The following is a 13,563-nucleotide window of genomic DNA, read 5'->3' on the forward strand; positions in this document are numbered from 1 at the left end:
GGTAGTGGATGGTAGAGCCTGAGTCTCAAACTTAGGTTTTCTCACTTTAAGTCCAACATTTTTTTTTTTTTTTTAACTATATCAGACTGTTTCTTTCCTCTGGGACTTAGGTAACCTTAGAGGGAAGGAGTTAGAAAGAGGGGAAAGTATGGCTTTCCCATCAGAAACCCTTCATGAGGGAGGGGGCAGAGCAGGACCCCTGGAGACGAACTGCCTGGGTTCTAATCGCAGCTCTGCTACTTGCTGGCTGTTATGACCTTGGGCAACAAAGTCCCTTTAACTTTTCTTTGCCCCCGCATCCCCATCTGCGAATGGGTGTAATAGTACTACACTCAAAGGACTATTGTGAGGAGTAAGTCAAAGGAAGTAATAAGGTTTGTTGAGTAAGTGAAAAATAAATATGAAGAATATGTGTGATTACCATGAGCTGGTAGAACTTAGGAAGTTGTAAATCTGTAGTGCTTAAGCTTCTGGTGGTAAGAAGTTGAGCATGACAGGCTTTTGTTTTGGTTTTTTTCTGAGTTGCCTTAATCTTTTGCAAGTTAACTAAACCCACTCCAACCCCCATTTACAGCTGCATTTATTGTCATCTTCTGGAGCCATTCTCTTTACCTGTCTTCATTTGAAATTTTTTTTTTAAACCCGCATTTTCCAAGAAATCTGCAATGATGAATTACTTACCTCCTTTCCCTAAGAGCCTAATTATAGCTCACACTTCCTCCTCTTCAAATCACATAGCCAAGATGTATATGTAATGTGAGAATTCAACATTTATTTACAGTCTGTAAATTTGCTTAGTTCTCTTATTGTGTGCTTTTTAATATGTTTCATAATAATAATGCAGTCTTTTTTTTTTAGAGCTTACTGTGTGCTTTGCAAACATCATCTCATTTAATCCTTAAAACAAATAAACAAAAACCCCGTGGGGGATAGACGTTGCCCTGTTGAGAAACTGAAGTTCAGAGGAGGTAACTTCCCAAAGTGACCTCGTTAAAGGTGGAGCTGCTGTTTAAACTCTGACTTTGAAGCTCAAGCTCTTAACATATCCTTGATTCTGCCTCTTGTCCTTCCATGAAGAGTGTCAGTTTTAGAATGTTAGTACCAGGAGCAGAGGTTCCAGATCCGTGAATCAAAATTTGCATAGGGGACCTCAGAGTCCCAGCAACATCTGACACTTAATAAAATCTAGTGTTGGAGAGGGGAAGGGCCGTAATTATAACCGTAGTGTTGATTTTGATGATAGATTGTCTGAATTTTCATTTTTTTTTTTTTTCTTAAAGATTTTATTTTTTCCTTTTTCTCCCCAAAGCCCCCCGGTACATAGTTGTGTATTCTTCGTTGTGGGTTCTTCTAGTTGTGGCATGTGGGATGCTGCCTCAGTGTGGTCTGATGAGCAGTGCCATGTCTGCGCCCAGGATTCGAACTGACGAAACACTGGGCCGCCTGCAGCAGAGCGCGCGAACTTAACCGCTCGGCCACGGGGCCAGCCCCCTGAATTTTCATTTTTAAAAATACTCAAATGAAGTAAAAAGATACCTTCTTTTAAACATATTCTTGTTTTTTAGCTAGATGAATAGATTTAGCATATCCGTGTAGACCAACAGCTCTGCTTTATTGGAACCTTTCTTTTTCTGTTGTTTTATCAGCTGTCTGACCTGTCTGCTTTGCTTTTATACGTTGTGCTCAGTCCAGAAGACAGGTACAGGTCATCTTACATGCTATTTTTGTCTAGTAGATGTTAAATTAAAGATACTAGTAGGATGAACTCAGCAGAGCTGACTTGTTTGTCCTAGTACATGTTTTTTCTAGTATTATCAACTTTTTCTTAATAATATTAGTCCCAGGCACTTTGTGGCTGTGATGCTGTCATTAAATTTAAACTTGAATGGTATCTTAATCCTCATAGGGTTGTGGATGGTATCTTAATCCTCATAGACATTTCATATCTTCTAGCTCCATACACTTGTGTCTGCCGTTTTTAAATTAGAGGTGTATACTAGAGTCAGCTAGAATGCTAGAATTTTATTTTTTCCCCCAAAATATAGAATAATAAGTAACCATTAATTAATAAATTAATTATTAAATGAAAATAATTTAATAAATAACCATTAACCTTGCTTTTTCTATTTTTAACTGTAGTACCAGAAGAAAACATTGCAACTATGAAGTATGGAGCCCAGGTTGTAAAAGGGGAGCTGAAGTCTGCCTTATTAGATGGAGATACTCAGAATTATGATTTGGATCATGGATTTTCTAGGCACCCAATTGATGATGACTGCCGCTCTGGCATCGAGATTAAGCTAGGTCAGCCGTCCATTATCAATCACGTACGGATACTCCTGTGGGACCGGGATAGCCGGTAAGTTATTAGCATGACTAGGATGATGTTATTGTAGGATATTATTATACTATAATATAATAATATAGGATATTATTATACTGATATTGCTAGGATAAACTGATATTATGTTTGATTGACATGGCCTAACTTGTGGTCATCTACTTTGGTTTTATAGATTTGATGGTTTATTTCTTTGTGATCACCTTGCTATTTCTCTTGAAGTTTAGTTCAGGGGGAAGAGTTAAAGATTATATTCCTTTAAATAAGCAACATTTTTGGCTTTTTTCTGCTTAAAAAAAGAATAAATATTTGTTTATTGTGGAAAACATAGAATATATAGAAAAGCACAAAGAAGAAAATCAAAATTGCCGGTAATCTCACCACCAATTAATCTTCATATATATCTAATCAGTGTTTTTTTGTTTATGCATAATCATGCACACACACACAAAACAGAAACCTGTAAAACCATAACCATACATAGTTTTATAAAATAAAGATTAGATGTGTAAAAAGCGAACTTCACTTTTTAATTACTACATTTTGAACATTCTACCCTTTAAAAAATATTCCTCTAAAATGTTAGTTTTAATGATTGGTATTCCACCTTATGGGTTACCATTATTTATTTACTTGATTCCTTACTTTTGGTTATTATAATAACTTTTTAAATGCATTTTATCCTATGGATGAAGAAAAACATTGTCTTTTAGTGTGTGGATAAATAGCATCTTCTAAACCAAAGAAATTTGTCAAAAAAATTTGGTGGGCTGCAGCCTGGGAACTCACCCAATTTTGCAGTGGCTTCGAGATTCTGCCTTTCTTCTGGCCACTCTGATACTTTCACCCACTGTAGTTGCTAGGGTCCAGCCATGATGGCAGAAGGACCAGAGCAGTATGGTTGACCAAGAACTGAACTGTCTCTCTCATTGCTGCTTATCATTAACCTAAACTCCACCTACCCAGAAACTGGCATGCAGAGACTCCTGGGCCCTGCTCTGGCCTCTGAGGCTGGGCATGAAGGGCTGAACAGTAATGGTGATGAGACCCTGCAAATCTTGCAGGTTAGTTCGTTTTTCTTGTTAGCACCACTGGCCACCACCCTGGCCCTTTAGGCCATTTGAGCCAAGTATAGCAGAACCTTTATGAAATGGGAGTCAGCATTTCCCAAGTGTGTGTTGCTCAAGGTCCCCAGGTTACCTCTGTTTCTCTTTTATTAAGAATATATTTCTTGATCTGTATCTTGATGGGTAGAATATGATGTTTAGTTAGCAAAACTGAGCTAATTCACGTATCATTTCCATGAGTCTCTGATTAATAATAACAGTATAATAATAATACTTATATAGCACTTTAATTACTTTCATATGGTAGGCACTGTTCTAAAAGCTTTACATATATTCACTCATCTAATTAATAATGAAATTAGTATAAAAATAATAAAAGAAAAGGTTAGTGTGTTTGAAACTGAAAGTAGTTATCGTCGTTTCCATGATGTTAAACATTTATAGACCACTTTGTTTTAGTATGTGCGTTACATTCATGGGGACTTGACTTTACCACAAAACAGTTCTTTTCTCACAGAAGTTATCATTCTAAGCAAAGGCGAAAAATTCAGAATCTTAAGCCAAAAAGATTCTGACATGTGTTGTAAAATTATTTCCTGCGTTACTGATAACCCAGAGAGGTTCAATAAAAGGTTATAACCAGTTTGAGACTGAGCAGTAAAATGAATGGGAGTGAGGGGACAGCAGAAAATGAGGGGATGACACAAAATAAGCTGACCTTTTCTGGTCACAACTGTTGTTTGCAGGCTGACATTTATGGTCACCTAAATCTTCTGAGATTGTTCCTGTTGATATTACAGTGCAAGTAATAACTGCATCTCACATTTAAATTTGGCTTATGACAGAGCAGTATAGATTTGTTCAGTGTGGGTCCAGCATGTAATGGTCCAGGCTAGCTGAGTAGGGGAGGATGATAGGCTGTTTTCATTACTGCCAGATTATTAGCTGGCACATTTTAAGTTGTACCCAAAAGAAACACGTATTATCTCATCACCCATGCCATTTATTTTTCTGCAGGCTGCATGTATGTGTGGGATGGTCGGAGACTGGGAGGGAGCAGGAGAGAAGATGGCCTCTGTGGGGAACGATTCCGAGTTGGCTGTCCTCCTGAGAGAGCAGGGCTGAGCATCCAGGCCAGGGAAGGTGGAGGGAGAAGACACACCCGCTACTTCTGTATTTTCTGTGCTCTGTCTGTCATGGGTTTTTAAAATGTGCTAATATGGTACGAGCAAGGCATCCTGGCCCTATTTGAAAAGTAACAAATGTCTTGCATACCGATATGTGCCAAGCACCGTGCTAGACCCTGGATAAATGAAGATAAATATGGCACAGTCCTTGTTCTTAAGCACCTTGTGATCTAATAAGGCAGATGGACAGCTGAGAGATCATTTCATTACATTGTGGTGAACACTACAATGGAAGGATCTGTACAGATTTCACCATTATCAGAATTTAATTGTTAGGCAGAAAATTTAATTTGTGAATAATGTATTTTTTGTACCGTTCAATGTTTTATGAAAGTATAACTTTGTATTGTTCTTTTAATGTGGTACTTTTTTGCTTTTTTGCTTGTGATTCATAGGTCTTACTCATACTTTATTGAGGTGTCCATGGATGAACTTGATTGGATCAGAGTGATAGATCATTCGCAATATCTCTGTCGTTCTTGGCAAAAGTTGTATTTTCCAGCCCGTGTCTGCAGGTTAGTTCTCAAGGCTAATAAATGATTTTGATGTTTATTTTGAGAAACAGACTACATTTTTCTGTCTCACGGAAGAAGAATTTTTTAGAGTATCAGCTACCAAATGCATCCCAACTGAAAAACTTAGGGAAACTATGGAAAATCAAGCATCTTAATATTTAGACTGTACTGTGGAACTGTTTATCCAAGGTGTTTTGTACCATATTTGTGTAGTAGACATGTAAATGAAGAAGAAGGGGCGGGGAGCACTGAGAAGTGGAAATGCCTTTTAAACTCCATGCTGTACCTTGAAAGCAGTTATTGTTAGAGGGTACGTTCGTTCCACAAACGCCATGAATGGTATTTCTAGAGGCTTCCCTGGCAGTCCTCGGAGCCAGGAGGAGATTTTTGGATGTCAGTGTGCCTGTTGTGAATATCTGTGTTCTTTTTCTAGGTCAGTGGATAACAGTGGAGTTTGGCGAGCAGGGTTTCTAGTGGGGTTGGTTTAGGGAAAGGGAGGCTGAGACTGAGGCTCTAGCTCATACTCTCCCTTCAACCAGAGCACCTTAGCTTTTCTTGTTGTTGTGTATTGCAGCCCCATGTAAGTTTGTTTTTAAAAAGTATTGATAAGCTACTGTTCTGATGTTTCATATTCTTCCTTTAGGTATAAGCCATCTTTTCAACTTTCTTTTTGAAATTCTGCGAAACCTGTACGAATAATGAGTTTGGGAATTGAGAAGGGTGTTTAAATTTAGGCTCTCAAAATTCTGTTGTATTTTTTCTGTTGTAATTTTCCCCTTGGAAATTGCCCTCAGATATTCTTTACCTTAAAGTCAAAAGATCAAAGGCAGAAAATGATTGGTTCGTTTAGTCAGGTGTGGCAAGAAGAGAAGGGAAGGGATATGGTGGATGTAAACCAGGGAGAATGTGGAGCTGGCCCCTCGCCCACTCCCCTCCCCTCCCCGCTCTCCCCTCCCTCACCCACAACCCCTACCAGCTTCCCATTGTGGCTGAGTTGGAGCAGATGGAGATGCTCCACAGCACTTAACTCTCTTGGTCAAAAGACACCCTTATACTTATTAAACTCATGATCTAACAGCATCAGGCTGAATTCTTACCTCCACCGCAGGAACTCCACAAAACCTTTCAGCCTCTGGTACTGTAAAGAATGTTGCTTGCATTTTTTTATTATGGGTATGACCAGACACAATATTGTTACCCAGGGATCCTCTTGTGTGAAAATGAAGAAAATCAATTTCATTTCCCCAAAGAGGGACTGAAGTGTCTTAGGTCTGGCAGTTGCTCTTTTATCAGAGGACTTTTGAATGGATTAAAATGAGAGGGACAAGAAATTGAGTAAGGATTCTGTGTCTCAGAGTTGCCTAGGGATACTTTGAGAGTGACAGAGGGGCCCCGACGTGGAGAAGAAATTGAGTCTGCATTGACTCAGGTTATTACAGTTGTATTGGATTAAAAAATAAGCAGCATAACAACCAAAATGTCTGATGTGGACCGAAGGACTGCGTGTTTGTATTTAATTTGAAACGATAGGAACATGCCTCCCAGAACAAATAGCCGTGAATATAGTACCAGCCATGGCAGAGTCTATGTACTTTAAAACCACCTGAAAACTCTTTTTGTGTGGAGGGAGAGGTGTGCCCTCAGTCACGATCTCTGGATTTTAGAAAATATACTTGCCTTATTTATTAATGGGCATTGTTTATACTCTCCTTTCCTTATTTTGTCCCTCTCCTGTGGCCTTGCCTTTGTTGATGTAGTTTTTATGTGTTGTAAAGCCTAGCTGTATTCATGATGGTGCCGTTTGTCTTGGTATAGGCAGCTTCCAACTCTGATTGAGAAAAATTGAACAAAGGTGACGTTAGGGATAGTGATAACAAGAAAAGGAAGGAGTCTTGATATCCATATTAGTAAGAACAAAATTTTTTAATATTTGTAACCACTTTAACTTATTATGTTAATTACTCCATTCCTTCATAAACTCTGCCTTTTGTAATAGGTTGGAATTTTGGTAGTATTTAAAAATGAACCTAAGAATAAGTGCCTGTTGATTATCCAAGGACGTCTTACATGTTGTGTTTCTTATCTTAACAATCATTTATTGACTACCTAAACAATGTTCTAAATACTCTTCTTCCAGGAACTTCACTGGGCACCTATAAATTCTTTCTTTTCTTAGCACGTAAGTGTTCAGTTTGCGTTATGTTAGTTAATTTGGGCATTTGTATGTCACCTTTGTTCTTCAATGTCCTTTGCGTGTTTGTGTTGCCTCTGATACTAAAATTACAGCTCTTGGAAACAAGGAGAATGGATTCTAATCTGGTAGTATTCTTGCATGGTACTCAGGCTATGGCCTTGTATGCAGTAGGTACTCTATAAATGTTAGCACAGGTTTTGTGGAGTCAAGGCACTGACTAGATAATGAAGAGAGATTGATTCAACATTAATATGTATATATATTCATTGGCACTCTTTATCCATGTATTTGTTAAAATGTGTATCAGTGCTGGAAAACTCTCTGGAGTGGTAAATGGTTCTGTACTGTTTGCAAAGGTTACTTTGTTTTTTCTTCAAGAAACTGAATTTTGAGGTTGATCCTGAAGGATGTGCATGTCATGTATTTATGAAAGATTACATCAAATATATTCACAGAAAAAGAGAGACTCTGTGAATTGGGGAGGGTGAGATTTCCCAGCCCTCTCTCTGAGTGTAGGCTGAACTGCATGTAAACCAGCATCATGTAGTAGAAAAACCATGGGCTGCGGAGTGAGGTGGAGCTCTTCTCAAGTCCTGGTTTCATCCAATGCTGCTGTCGTGATCTTATAGTAGAGTTGTGCCTCTCTGAGCCCCTGTTTCTACACCGGTAAAAACAGGAATGACAACAGCCTTCGTGGGATGACATAGCACATATACAGGTACTGAGCATGGTACCTGGCCCAAAGGAGAGGCTTAGTAAAGCGTTTTGTTTATTTATTTATTTATTATTTTAATTATTAAAAAAAAATTTTATATTATTCTTTTCTAATTTCTGAGACTCTCAACTGGTGTTTGACCTTCAGAGAAAGAGAGCCATCCCTGCGACCCTTTTGACTGGGCTGGCTCTCCCTGAGGAAACTGTTCCTCACCTCAGGGGCCTGGTCTTCTCAGCACTTCTCCATATTGCCAGTCCACACATAGCAACCCAAAACACGCCTTAAACGATGCTCTTTAACTTAATAACTTGCCCATTTGTGTGTTTCCAGAAGTTTTTATATATTTTGGTTTTGGCAAAGCATTTTTTTATTGTAATAAAATGTGTATAACATAAAATTTGCCCCATATAGATCTTGTGGAATGTAATTCAGTCAGCATCTCGCTCCATCAGCACAGCGGACGTTATCTAGTGGTAAGAAGGGTAACGTCAGGCTTCAGAGCCAGAGCGATCGTTCCACCCATAGTAGTGAATGAAGGGAAATGATTGGTCTTTCTGGGTCCTTTCAAGGAATGCATTGTGGGTTAAGTGGGGACTGCTCTATGTAGCCGGAGGCTTAGACTGATAGCTCCTCCCCAGCCTCCACGTGGGGATGGAGAAAAGTGACTTAGTTTCGGTACAGTCTTTCATATGCGCTCAGAGCCATGTTACGTCCTACCAGCTTTCTCTTTCTCAGGAAAAGACAAATTCTCCCACCTTCAGATTTTCTTCTTGGCTATCTAGTAAGCCCTGTTCAAGTTCTCCTACAGCTTTCTTAGATGGTGGAACCTAGGACTGAACAAAAAACACTAATAAGGAGTGGCAAAGATTGAGTGCCCTTGGGGTGTTTTTTTTTTAAAGATTTTATTTTTTTCCTTTTTCTCCCCAAAGCCCCCCAGTACATGGTTGTATATTCTTTCGTTGTGGGTCCTTCTAGTTGTGGCATGTGGGACGCTGCCTCAGCGTGGTTTGATGAGCAGTGCCATGTCCACGTCCAGGATTCGAACCAAGGAAACACTGGGCCGCCTGCAGCAGAGCGCGCGAACTTAACCACTCGGCCACGGGGCCAGCCCCCGCCCTTGGGGTGTTTAAAAAAATTTTCTAGCTGTTTCTCAGCATGGTGCTGGAAATTTGCAGCCATATAATGTTGCTGAAATATGAGAAGACTTAAAAACATGAGTGTGAATGAGTAGAAGTAGGTTTCAGAGGCTCTGTGTGGCTGGGAGTTGGAATTACAGAAGTGAGCGTGGTGTAAAACTTGGGAGTTGAGGGAAAAGAAAAGAATGGCGGGCCTAAAAGCGAAGTCCTCAGAGATACACTTATTGAGAGAGGGAGGGAAAGAGTCGATGGCAGACTGTTTATTGCAGGGGCTGGTCAGAGAGATTAGAGGAGAATCAGGAGGAGTGCAGTTGAGTGAAGACAAGGCTGGGGGCAGGGGTTGAGAAGGGTGTGGCTTGATAATTTAGAACGAGGCATAGGAGGTAATGAACTTGAACTCAGTTAACACAAGACTGGGCTTCTTTCTTTCCCTTTATTTTTAATTATCAAAGTGGAAATGCTTTTTTCATGATATTTGCATTATAAAATTATAATGTAGTTACACATTTTAAATATTCATGAAGCTTGCCCTCTGGAAAGATTATACGCAATTTTTTTCAATGGCACATAAAAATGCCCCTTTCTTCGAACCCTCACCAATGCAGGCGTTGTCAACATTTTGCCAATGTGATTTATGATTTGTGAAACATGTCTTATTTTAATGTGGATTCATTTTATCATCAGTGAGGTAGAGTGTCTTTAATACTGGCCATTTGTAATTTCTCATTTATGAAAATTCTCTTCGTCTTCTGCAAATTTTTCTTCTGGGGTGATTATCTTTTTCTTTTTGGCTTGTGAGCACTTTATTGGTATATTGATACGTACACATTGATACATATATACATACAAGATATCATATGTGTGTGTATATATACATATAGATGTATATATGTATGTCTATATATATATGACAGTATCTTTTTGCCATATAGAATTTTGCTTTTTAAAAAATGTAGTCAGATCTGTCAGGTTTTTTTTAATGATTTCTGGTGATCTGGTATCATGTTTAGAAAAGTGTTCCTCACTCCACCACTAAAGAATATTGTATTTTTATATATTTTTCTACTAGTTATTTTTAAATTAAATTATTGCAATATTTAATCCAGCCAAAATATTTTGTGTGTATATTTTCAGGTAGGTTTAGTCAGATGACTAAGACCATTTATTTAGTAGTCGTTCCTTCCCACACTCATGTGAACAACCATATTTATCATCTGCTGAATTCTACCATATACTCCACTCTGTTCCATTGATTTCTTTGACTACTGCTGAAAGTGTTTTAATTACTGTAGTTTCCCTTCCCTCCTTTTTTTCTTTTCTTAGAATGAGAAGTTATAATATGCCAAATGTGCTGTGGAAAAAAGAAAGGGTGTTATAGAGCATCTGCCAGCCCGTGTTCTGGTCTCAGTGGTCACATGAGAGGCCATAAATGATGATAAACATCTGACTAGAATGGTTCTACTTTCACTTACAATAAGAAATTTAGGCCTGCTTCACCAGCTAAGGAAGTAAACACACTCTTCATTTATTCACCTGTTTATTCGTTCATCACTCACTCGTTCCACAAGTAAGCTCCTACTTTGTGCTCTGAGTTGTACTTGATACCGAGGCTGTAACACTGAAGAAGACCGCCCCGGTTTCTGCTCTCCTGGAATTTGGGGGAAACAGACATAAACAAACAAATAATAATAGCATGTCAAGTAATTATAAGTGTTGTGAAGATGGTACTGTGATAGTGACTGGGGTCAGGGGGCCTCCGGAGTCAGGGAAGGCCTGAGAAGGGAGCTGGGTATTTTAAGCTGAGAAGGGAGTAATATTCTCTAGTTGTTGTTTTAGATATTTAGGCTTTCTTTGGTGTACATTGAATGTTATGCAGGAGTAACTGGTCTACTGTAGGAGGCCTCCTTAGATGAATAATAAAACGGAACTGTTTTTTGGTATAAGACACTTTAATCTCTTTTATTGCTGCCATACATTCTAGGTCCCCCCTCATCCTTGCCATCATTAGATATAGCATAATCTTTTTTACCCATCTTCATTAGATTATAGTACCTGCACAGTGGTATATGTCTACAAGACATAAAACAAATGAGAAAATAAACATTACTATTTATGGAAGAATTCTTTCCCTTCCATATTAACATCGTACAAAATCATGTATGTGTTCTTTCTTTTCTCTTTTGTTCTCCCCCTGTCCCCGTAACTGGGCATTGGTATATTTCTTTACTTTTAAAGGCGGGCACTTTTACGTTATTCAGTGGTACACCAGGATGCTTTAGAATTATAGCTAGAATTATGCTGAGCCTTTACTTTCTCTGTATGATTGGCATCTTCAGAATTCAGGAAATGCCTTATGAGATGTAATGGAGAAAGGAATAGTTTCACTTTTAAAAACTAATCATTTTAGTTCATATTTAGTTTGACTCGTACCTCTACCTACAACTTTGATATCATAATTGAACTAAGATAGAGCAACCCTGCATAGAGGAACATTTTCCTCTAAGAATGCAAAGCAAAATGTAACCACATGGTGTCACTAAATCATAGCAATTTTACTTGGTGCCAAAGAGAGGTTGAAATTGCTTTTTTTTATAAAACCATATTTAAACCATATTTATAAAACCATATTTATATTTAACTGTAAAACCATATTTAAATATTTTTGTTCTGAAGTCTGTGATTTGTGAAATAACATGTGAAACTATTTGAGTCTTTCTGCTTGTCTGGAGCATTAATTATGCCCAAAGTCCGTAGACGTGCATTCAGGTGCTTGCCAGGTCTTGAGTCGTCATCCGCAGAGTGTAGCAGATATGTGGGCTTCTGTAGTACAGTTGTTCAGTTTCATACAAATAAATTAAAAAAAATATTCCTTTGGAATTTTGAAATAAATAGAAGAGTAAGTCAAAGGAGATAGATCCATTAAATATTTATAAGGAATCAGGGAGCAGAAGAAAGCAAGAATGAGGAAAAGAGAGAGAGAGTTACAGGACCTCAGGGGAGACAGGAAGAGAACAGTGTAACATTTATTGAGCATCTGCTGTGGGCTAGACAAGTTGTTACCCTATATGATTCTCCGAATAGCGCTATGAGAGAAATACCACTAACTGCCGTAATTTTACAGATGAGGAAATTGAGCCTTGAGAACCTAAATTAGTTGGTCTTTTTGACTACACAGTTCACATCACAGTCTTACATTGCCTCTGCAGGATATAAGATAAAGACATAGCTCTACTTTAGAGTAGGAAGAGACGTGGAGCCCTGAAGACGCTCTCGCTGCCTCTTTGGCAGGAGCAGTTTCCAGGAATGCTGAAAGAGAGGGCCGAGTGGCCACACTCCGCTCATGCTGCTCACAGCCACCCAGACTACAAGGATACTGAGGAGGAGGAGGAGGGTGATGATGAACAATTGGGAAACTTTTCTCTTTTAAAATTCTCCAAAGGGAGTGTAGCAATCCTTTATCTAGGTATGTTTTGTCAGTTTGTCAATAGAGCTTTGAATTTTTCCGCCCCTTAGCTCCCGTAAGATCATTTTAGACTTTATTATTAGAGTGAACCTGATGTTCTTAACTCCTGATTTGTTTTGCTTCAGCTATATTTAGAAATAAATTTCATATATTATGGAATTTCCTTTCACAAGATCTCTTTACAGCTTTAATTGCTTTTTGTTGTTGTTGTTGTTGTTAAGGAATTTTCTGTTTATTATTTTCACCCAGAATCCTCTTATTAGGGAAAAAAATCCACTGTGTTTTATATTCAGTAAGACCTTTGAGACATGGCTGTTTGTGTTTAAGTTATTCTGTTGAATCCAGGCTCTTTTTTATCTTATTTTATTTCGTTTAAAGGATAATAACATGTTGAGCTTCTTTTCTGTGTAGTGGAAGAATTGGAACATGAAAAAATAGAACAGGGTTGTCTTTTTCCTTTGTATTTTATTTTATAATTTTAGAATATAAATTAGTGTCTTTTAATAAGCCCATTGCATGAGATGATAATAACAATAATGACCTATTATTATTACCACAAATAGCCGTTGTCTGTTTTTCATTCTGGAAGGGCAAGAACTATTTTTGGTGGTGCTAACAGTTGCTTCCCAAGCAATTAGGTCCAAGATTAAGTTCAGATAGTGCCTTCCTAGTTGATCATCAAATGTCATTTTTCTCATGCTTTCCTTCTCCTCAATACTACTCTATTACTTACAAGATTTATTTATTTACACATTCATTCAACAAACATTTACTGAACACCTGCTAGGCTGTAGGCATTTAGTTTAGGTGCCAGGCGAAAAAGGATAAACAAGACATAGTTGCTGCTCTTAGGAATTTCATGATATAATAGGAGTGACCATCTTCTAACAACTGATAAAGTAAAATATGATAGGTGCAATAATAAAGATATAGAGAGAATTTGCA

The 13,563-nt window shown here is 38.2% G+C and overlaps 1 protein-coding gene across 1 annotated transcript in view; it reads left to right on the forward strand.

Annotated features, from left to right (window-relative positions):
• The window catches only part of BTBD9 (BTB domain containing 9), a 381,549-nt gene that overhangs the window by 51,025 nt on the left and 316,961 nt on the right, over nucleotides 1-13,563 (forward strand). Inside the window, exons 5-6 of the mRNA XM_014830910.3 lie at nucleotides 2,140-2,359; nucleotides 4,991-5,110. Coding sequence (XP_014686396.2) covers nucleotides 2,140-2,359; nucleotides 4,991-5,110 — 340 coding nt within the window. The remainder of the gene's footprint in view (nucleotides 1-2,139; nucleotides 2,360-4,990; nucleotides 5,111-13,563) is intronic.

The sequence above is a fragment of the Equus asinus genome, chromosome 8, assembly GCF_041296235.1.
Source record: "Equus asinus isolate D_3611 breed Donkey chromosome 8, EquAss-T2T_v2, whole genome shotgun sequence".
NCBI lineage: Eukaryota > Metazoa > Chordata > Mammalia > Perissodactyla > Equidae > Equus > Equus asinus.